We start from the raw sequence: 10208 nt of genomic DNA on the forward strand, positions 1-10208 counted from the left end.
CAAATCTCACTTATAGTGGTGGTAGAGAGGCTTCAATCTCCATGGCTTTAATTGAAGAGGTTTTAAATACCCCCAATATTTCTCTTAAAGCTAAATTTCAAAGCTTTTGAAACCTCTCTACAAAACTCTTTTGATTTTTCCACCATATTTGAACTGCAAAGTTTGAAACAAAGGTTATACAAGCAATATATAATTGTGTCATTGCTTGAAAAGACAAGCCTCTCTCAGTATTTGAAAGTCTTAAAATACTGTTTAAGATTCTTTCAGCACTTGCAACTTTGATCTGAACATGAGATTTAAAATTTAACTGAGAATCTAACCAGACACCAAGCTATCTAACTGAACTACGTGGCTATTCCACGCAGGATGCACCTTAAGCTAGTTACATATTATAACCCCTATCATTCCGGATCTAGCCCTCAAAGGGGGCTTTGCCCCACAATTGCTCACGCAATACTAAGCAGTCTCTTGTCACTTGGACTAGACATGTAAGAATCACAACACTTTAAGATCCCACACTATACTAGTAGAATCCATCTAGACTATATACATAGTGTTGAACATTGCTCCACCCTGCAGTGGCAGTTACCAATAGAAATGAGATAAGAAAGGGTACCCCCAATATCCATCAAGATGTGATAATATCCTTTTTGAAGAGGGTGGGATTCGAACCCACTACCTTCTTGTCTCAGCAGAGGTGGCCCCAACACCAAGTGCCTACTTGAGAAAGCATTCCATGAACAGCGCTTACCACTACGCCATCCACCCCCCCGGTAGTAGAGGGGACGAACCAATCCAACCCCCCAACAGTATCAGCATGTAGCTGAGGCATATATGTGCGGTACACTAGTCCGCTATAGAAAGCCTAGAGCCAACAAATGATCACAGAAGTCGCGTGGGTGTGCACTTGATCGTGGTGCCAAATTCGGCCGGAAAAACAGCTCCGCGTAGTTCCAACACCCTCTGTAATATTGATTTTTCATGTATCTCAAGGCTCTAACCCTTTGTAACTCTGATAGTCCTTTAACCATCTAATCTACACCTCTACGCTAAGTGTTGAGAATGGTTCCATAAAAGTGGGTCAAAAGTTGGCACTTCAACTGTCACGCGAAGTCGCGTCACTCCGCCTCCAGGCTTTTGATTTCCGGGTGATACAGGCTGCAAAGATTAGAAACTGTTTGTATTTTGAATAGATGAGTGTTAGGCTGGGCGAAAATATTTTCCTTGTACTTCGGACCAATATTTTTTAGGCGGTTCCAGTTAGCGTACATTAATCCTAAACGGGAATAGCCGACCTTCCGCAAAATACAATTTCAATCCCCTATCCCCTATTTTGTTCGCGCTTTACGGAGTATTCCGTTGCGAAATACATAATGACGCTGTAGGATTCATCTTCGCCTGGTTCCTTGCTCGGCGGTTCTATCTGTTCCCATATTCGTGTTGTGCATCAAAGCCAAGCAGGATCAACCCTTTGACCATAATCCTCCCTTTGATTATATATATCACCATCTTTTCCTACTGAGTTATATTCTCTCGCATAGATCATAACTTCCTAACAATTCTGCATTTTTTGTTCCCCTGTTTGCTTCCCATCACATAATATTAGCATACCAACCTAATTTTTTTCCCCTTACCAGCTCCTAGTTAATCTCAACTCAACAGTCTTTTATACCGTCAAAATGGCGGGACTTTCACAAGAAGATCGCATCATTATCAAGAACCATCCTCTAACCAACTTAGTTGACCGTTTACAAGACGCGCTTCAGGAAGCTGAAAGAATATATGAGTCGCGTCTAATTTTCTACAATGGCGCTGTTGATAGCCTTGACCAACTCTTTCAAAATGTGATTTCAAAACTTGTCTATACATTACAGGGAGAGGGTGCAGCCTACAGCCTTCCATCGCGGATAAATGATGGAAATATGGCATCTGATCTAGCACAATTATTCGAGCGCCTTCAAAAGGCAAAAGAAACATTCAGATACAACGACTACCAACCGCTGGTGCATCTGATCATTCAAAGGCCTTCCACTGAATCCCAGAATGCTGAACCCTGGAACTTCGATGTCTGGAAAGCTGTATTTACCCTCATTGACACCCTCCCTCAACGAACAACTCCTCCGGCGAGCGTCCCCCCATCCTTTGACAGCACCCCAGTCAAATCCACCTCGTCATCGCAGAAAGGCTCCGAGCAGACGCGTAAGTTGGTGAATCCAAGAATCTTTGAGGAGATATGTGGCTGCACATTTCGAGATGTTGAGGGCTTCTTTGACAAATACTTTGAGGAGAAGGATTGGAGTGACAAAACAGATACCATCTGTCGATGTGTGTTAGACCCAGACAGTGATGGTAATTGGGCCCAGTTTCCCGATCCTCCTTCACAGGACAATGTCCTCGCCTGGTGGTTTCGTCTTCAAGAAGACCTTCTCTCGGAATCACGCAGCACCTACTACACCACAGCGAGCAAAGCGGATCTTACTGGTTCGCAGGCGGAACGGCAAGTCGACCTTCTTTTGCGAGCTAGGGGTGGGAGCCCCTTGCAAAACAAACACGACTGGACAGACATCCTGGTGGTTGGCGAGCTCAAAAAACCTAAAGAGAAGATCAGGACCAAAGCCACACTGCTGCAGATCAGCTGCTCTGTACGCGAGGTCTTTGCTGCGCAGCCCACTCGGCGGTTCGTCCATGCATTCACCATCTGTGGGACCAAGATGGAGGCGTGGGTGTTCGACCGCGCGGGGCCCTATAGCTCGGTAATCATTGACGTCTACGCGGACTCGAGGCGGTTCTTTCAGGTGCTTGTGGGCTACACCATGATGAGCGACGAGGAGCTGGGACTGGACACCTTTATTGCTAGGGATGAAGGCGGCAACAAATCAATAACTGTCAAAGGACCTGGGAACTCAGAGGAAAAGGTGCTGCAGCTGGGTGAAATGCTTTCCTTTCAGCGTGCCATCGTGTGTCGCGGGACAACATGTTTTCTCGCAAACAATGGACAATTGGAGGGTGTAGCCAAATTCTCGTGGGTGTCGGACAAGCGGCGGCCGGAAGCGGAACTCCTCGAGCTAGCGGGTCAACGAAATGTCCAAGGGGTTGCCAGGATCATTGGCCATAGTACCATCACCAACATCGCCGACATGCGCCGCGACATGGCCTTCAACGACAGGCGCCACGACTTCAAAAGCGCAACCCCAAGCACAACCTCTTCATTTCATCAATCTCAGCCGCTGACCGAGCCCTGTCGCTTAGATATCTGTCGAAAATCGTCGTCCAGGAAGCGCAGATCACCGGATAAGGGGATGCAGACATTCAAACGATCACGTCCCATCAATCAAACATCGGGGGACACCCAGGATCTAGCTTTCTCCGTTCAGTCAGCGCACAAGCCAAGCCTCTTCGACAGAAATGGCGAGGAACTGTATGACAACCGTGTCCTCCGCTGTCTAGTGATATCGCCCGCTGGCCGGCCGATCTACAAGTACGAGTCACCCTTGGAGCTGCTCAAGGCACTTCGCGATGCAATAAAGGCGCATCGATCTCTTTACCTGGATGGAAACATCCTTCATCGGGATATTTCGGAGAACAACATAATAATCACTGATCCAAACAAGGCTGATGGCTACTCTGGTACGCTGATCGATCTGGATCTTGCCAAAGAAGTTGGAAGTGGGCGAAGCGGCGCGCGGCACCAGACTGGCACAATGGAGTTCATGGCAATTGAGGTGCTGCTTAATATCGACCATACCTATCGGCATGATCTTGAGTCATTTTTCTACGTGCTTATCTGGCAGTGCGCCCGTCATGGCTGGGGGAAGGATAATCATCCTAATGATAGTAAACTTCGTGCCTGGTATACTGGTAACTATGAGGACATTGCAAACGCCAAGCTTGGCCATATGAGCAAAGCTGAAAATATGGGATTTGGATTCATTTTGAGGGAGTTCCCTCCAAAGCTCCATGGTGTTGTACCGCTCTGCGGGGCCCTACGAGACATACTCTTTCCTTACAATGACAAAGGTCTCATTGTTGGCACTCCCCAAGACCCAATCCGCTTATACGATCCTATTATTAAGGCGTATGATGACACGATCGCCCAATTTGAACTCGGAAACCTCACTAGCGATAAATCTGTTTAATGTGCTCTCAAGAGTTAAAGTAACGTCTTGCCGATTTGCTAAGCTACACAGTTGATTCTTGATAATATTATTTTTCGTTTACTTGTTTCCTGGGTAGTTTATTAAGACCCATCGTAAGCGACCTGACCATCATCTAGCTACATGGAATATCGGGGTCCTGGGAGTGACTCCGATCCAGGGCACAACCCAACACCCCATCATTAAATATCGTGGATGATGTCCAATCGCGGGTATGGCACATGGCTCGTACTGGAGAAAGCGGGACGAGAAGGGTGAGACGGAGGAGGAAAATTGGGAAGATGGAAGGTGCGTGGGCGAAAAGGGAAGAGGAGCGACCTTATATAGATATTCCGGCACACGTCGATGATGTAACTCAGGGCGGCGAGGTCAGGGCGCGCCAAATCCGAAGGGGTGACGGCAGGGCCGTGTGGGCCAATGGGTGGCGTCCGCGACGGCAGGCCAGGCCCGTTCGGGGATGCCCAGAAGGCGAGGGCCGCATGCGGCCGCGTACTCACCGTCCGATATATAACTGAGTAAATTCATCTGTGTATATCAATTCTTCAAGTGTGTTTTTGAGGCCAAGATCACCAATGGTGGAATGACATGATTATTCATGAATACACACTCAATAAGATCAATTCTCCTGAAAAGAAAGAAGAAATGATGGAATTGATTTTTTTAAAAGCAGTTATAACTCATTCTCTACATTCTTAACCTTCTTGAAATCCAATCTCATCAAAGTTGTACACATTACAGATGTGAAATCGATACTGTTTGAATAAAATCTGAAGATGTTCAAATCATGTATTGATATAATCAATATCTTCAACTGCCATTCTTTTTAAATTCATGGGCTTCTGCTTTATCCTTTTATACTCAAATAAATATTCAATAAATCTATAAATTCATACAAGCCGCAATCGCTCGCTTGCGCTCGCTTATTCAGCTTGAAAACGCGCTGTTTAATCCCTCAGATGAATGTAATGAGATATTCAACAGCTTCATGTAACTTGTATAAATGAATTCCATGTAATCTACAGCTGTCAATAAAGAATAATCATATAAATCATGTTGTTTTCTGTACAGAGAATAGCCATCCTTTTCAACAATTGTAGCATTCTGAAAAGTTTTGAGAAAATGTTTCATACACCTGCCATTCTTGTGACAGAAGCTTACCATGTCAGTATTATATGAATCATAAATTATAAATTTACAGATCAATTTATTCAATCTGTTTATATTTTCAATAATGTTTAACAACTCTGCAAATATAATTTCATCAATCATTTCAAACTGCAAAAATCATTCAGAGTTCTTTAATCAAATTAATAAATATATATATAACAGTTTATATTTTTAATATTTAATTGTTCATACTCTGATCAACATCAATCTGAACAGCTATTCAGATTTGAGAATATTAAGAAAATGAAAAACTTTCATTATAAAAATATATAGAATCAAATCTGAGCAATTCATTGCAATCTGATAAGAGAGCAATTCTTAGATAATTTTTTTTCATTTAGAGTTAATCATAAATATAATAAAAAAAATTGAATGTCTATAATTAAAAACAATCACTATAAAATTCTAAAACAGTTTATATATAAAACATTCATTGTCTGTATAAGAAGTAAATAATATCATCTGTCTGTATAACATCACACAGATCATTATATTAATCAGTGTAATAAATGTAATAAAAGTATCTATATTAGAAAATAGCTATATGATGATAAAAGAGCACAGAACACGTCAGAATCAACCATGATGAATATAATGTAATGACAATATTATTTATATAATGTTCACTGATATCTGTAGATTTTAGAAGATCAGTGATTAACTTTGAATAATAGAGATTGCTATCTTCTTAATATTTTTTATACATACTTCACACTACTCTTGTAATTACTTTTATAGCTCATCTCTTACAATCAGCATGAATTTCTGATTAATGAACACAAATTCAATTCAACTGTTGTTCATCAATATTGATGTAGATATTAACTAAATACTGCTGAAACAGATATCTAACTCAGAAAAGAGAAGTATCAACATCATTTCATTGAAAAAGATGATATACATGCTATATATATAGAGTTAAATTATAGCTGCCATACTCATCTTCATTTTTAACAACATCATCAACATCATCATCAAAGCTGTTGCAGGCAGGTGGGAGGTCTGCAAACACATTCATAACAATATATCAATTATAATTTTCAGAAGGAAAAAGTAGAATGTAATGCAATGAAAAATATAATAAATTATAAAAGTTAATATATATGAGATTCAAGTCAGCACTGAGCTGTCATAATGTTAAAAAAATGATATGAGAGTGATGAGCATCATTGAAAATATTCTGTATAACAACTGCAATCCCTGAAGCAGTAGACAGATTCTCACAACAGTGATCACTGTCTGCTTTCAACTGTATAACAAAGTTCAAATCAACACATACAACAGAGCTGCTTTATAGTATCTCTTATACAGATTGATAAAATTGAATAAAAGAGTTAATTTTAAAAATGTTAACAGTTAACAATATAACAGAAGAATGTAGAAAAGTAAATGAATAAATAACAAACAATACAATATAAATATGATTAAATATATTAGAATGTATGATAAAATCTGCACCATTTACAATACTCATATCAAATTGTGAATTGTAAATTCATATTTATGCAAAACAAACATTCTCATCTGATTCAAATTTTAATGATTTTTACAGATGATAAAATTTCCTTTGTATTTAAAATAACATTGAATTGTTAATAATCAAATAATCAAAATGTGAATTTTACTTGTATTTAAAAGATGTAAATGTCAGAAGAAAGTTGTAGTTCTGAATATATCTGTAAAAGTATTTCATATTAAATATATTATCATTAAATAGCTCATGTAACTTTGATGAAGATTCTCTAACAGATGACAATTTCAAAGCATCTTTTACACAGTATATAAAAAACATCGAAAAAGTTTTTAATAATCTGTATATATATTCATCAATTCAATACTTAACTCTGCAGATGGAGCAGTAAACATTCATTTGATTAAAATTAAATGATTGTCAGCAATGAATGTAAAAGTGGAAGCTGTAGAAAACAAATCAGTAATTGTAAATAATTGAAAAATTTAAAAATTAATTTAAAAATAATTAAATCAATTCAAATATTGAAATCATTAAAAGCTGATTGATTTAGTGAATTCATATATATATGATCAGCAGACTCATCTGCTGCAAAAACTGCAATAACAGCTGTTAAATAATGATGTTTGACATCATAAATATATTCATAATTAAAAGCCCAGCAATTGATGCAGTTCTTGAAAATATAAATAACAATGTGAAATAGATGAGACAGACAGTTTTCACAGCATACATCACAATATGATAATTTAATTTATTATGAATTGAGTACAGAAGCAGCTATATTCTTCAATGATAGATAAAAGATTTGAATTTAACATGCTGCATATATGTGATACTGAGCTTGACAGCATATAGAGCATGTACAGAATAATGCATTGAATTGAAATCATTTAAACAAATTAAAAGGATGAGAATTCCCACACACTGAGCAGAGAAGTATGAAATGAGTATATTAATAAATGTATATAAATTGTAATGAATGTAGAGAAGAGTATAAAGAATATAAATATAATAAAGAACATCTGTAAAGAAAATAATGAAGATTAATATCAGAGCTGTACAGACTACAGAGCCAGCTGTTCAATCCATTCATGGATTTGATGGGGTGCACGTGATATAACATAAGGTCACGTTACAGTATTTTTTTCATAGAAATAGTTAGTTTTTCTATAATATAAAGAGAGATTTTGCTGATTTTTGAGAGGGAGATAGTGGAATCTGTATGCTGATGTTTGAGAATTGAATTTGTGAAATTTTCAATGTGTTCAACTGTGAAGAGGCAATTCAATTTATTTAACAGTTTAATTCATTATTTAATCACATTCTTCTGACTCTCATTTAACCTTTTATTAACTGAGGTCTTTGCAGTATTCGGATTCCTTCCATTGATATGTGCTTAGAGATGTTAATAAGGGACCTCAAATTCTCATAACAGAGGTAGTATTTTAGAATTTGAGTTTTTTTGATGATAAGCAACAGTTTTTTGAATGTGTTCTTCAATTGTTTTATTCTTGTTTGATATTGTGATGGGTTATTAATTAATTAAGAAGATGAGAATGATGAAATTATAAGATATTTATCATTTCAATATTTTTATCGTTTTGATGTGGCGCACCCACACGAGGTGTGACCACTAATGAGTGCGCCACAGCCTACGGAAAACCACACCGTACAGAAAATATTATAAATATAGCAATGTTCAAAAATTAATTAATAACCATCACTCTGTCTATCTATAATATAAAGATCATTTATATGCTTAATAAAAGATGTAGAATTGACTGTAGATTGAAATTTAATAAATTTATTTTCTTGTAATTGAATGACAGTTGATTTTATAAACTTGATTTCAATTATCTGAAAAGTTTTATTGAACTCTTTTTTCAATTCATCAATTTTATATATTGCAATTTTATGATTTATATTTTTTATAATGAGATTTTCTTCTACTTGCATCTGTCTATGAGAGGATTTGACAATCTGATGTTTATTTGTATAGTAATAAGCAACTAGTTCATCCTCTCAGTGTGTATTCAATTCTGTCTAAATCATACTACTTTTGAAGATTTATTCAACTGTTTATTTAATTCAGATGTAAGAGTATTCTTCACATCTTGTAAAGCTTTTTTTACTGCTTCAATTTGACAATATAATTTTGCAACTGTATTTAGAAATGTTAATTATGAAGATGCAGTTGACAATTGATCTGTGGAAGGTGGAATAAATTGAAAGCATTCATTTATCATCATCATTATAGACAACATGATACAGACTGTCATCAAGAGTAAGGGGTTTCAATCAATCAAATATTATATTTCAATTAAATGAATAGATTTCACAGTCTGTAAAGTCAGCTCTAACTGTAGCAAATTTGAACACTTGCAATGTGAGGGGTGATAACAGTGTGAAGAGTGAATAGTAGAAGATAGTATATAGTGTAGTGGAAGATAATAATAATTATAGTAGTAGTATAGTTGAAGTTGTAGTTGTAGTTGTAGTTGTAGTTAATCGCTGAAGAGGAAAAAAAAGAGAAAGAAGATGTGCGAAATACATGCATTCATATATATATACATATAGAAATAGTGGTAGCGAGAGTATAATGGAAAGAGGTAAGAATAGACGAAGATATAAACAAAGATAATAATAAGGAAATAATAAACGAGTGCATTATATGCAATCAGACACTCTTCAGATTGACAAGGAATTGCCTCTCATCATATTGCTCATATTTATAGCAAACAGCCTTATTAACTGTCTTTGTATGATAATGCTTATACTGTCAAAAAGACACATCATCAAGAGATTGTAGAATATGACTTGTATGAAATGGAAATTTAAATATAATGATTTTGTGAAGATTGCAATAATGAAGGAATTCATCTATAAAATGAGATTTATAATTGTCAAAAAATAATAATCAATAACCGTTCATTTGATGCTTTTTTATAATTTCATTAAATTGTTTGAGCCATTCAAATGTGATCTCATCATTTATGAAGTCAGTGTCAGATGTGGTCATTATAATCAATGGATTCAATGCTGTATCATCTGCATTGACACACTCCACCACTATTATTAACCTGTGAGAATATGAAGATTATATGACAATTTGTGTCTTGAAAAATAATTATAATTCACTGTTTATATTTTTTTTTTTTTTTGAAATTCAATCTCATCAAAATTGTAGATATCACATCTGAAGAAATGATATTGATTGAAAACAGACTCATATTGATTGAATCAGTTGATAATGAAGTTTATATTCTCATTAAACATTTATTTTGAATTCATTGACTTTTGCTTCACCCTTTCATAGTCATTTGACAGATATTTAATAAATTGATATGCTCATATTTTGCTCACAGTGGGAGGAGGAGTTTCAGAATCTATATAATGCTGCTTGAGCATTCAAT

At 36.5% G+C, this 10208-nt stretch overlaps 1 protein-coding gene across 1 annotated transcript; it reads left to right on the top strand.

The window, feature by feature from the left end:
* Nucleotides 1–1679: 1679 nt before the first annotated feature.
* HCAG_07674 (predicted protein) lies at nt 1680–4136 on the top strand (the record flags this gene model as incomplete). The annotated part of the gene is made up of 2 exons (XM_001537315.1): nt 1680–2199; nt 2335–4136. 2 exons carry the CDS (start codon nt 1680–1682, stop codon nt 4134–4136), a joined length of 2322 nt encoding a protein of 773 aa, XP_001537365.1.
* Nucleotides 4137–10208: the final 6072 nt, after the last annotated feature.

The sequence above is a fragment of the Histoplasma capsulatum genome, genomic scaffold (assembly GCF_000149585.1).
Source record: "Histoplasma capsulatum NAm1 scaffold_9 genomic scaffold, whole genome shotgun sequence".
NCBI classification, from domain to species: domain Eukaryota; kingdom Fungi; phylum Ascomycota; class Eurotiomycetes; order Onygenales; family Ajellomycetaceae; genus Histoplasma; species Histoplasma mississippiense.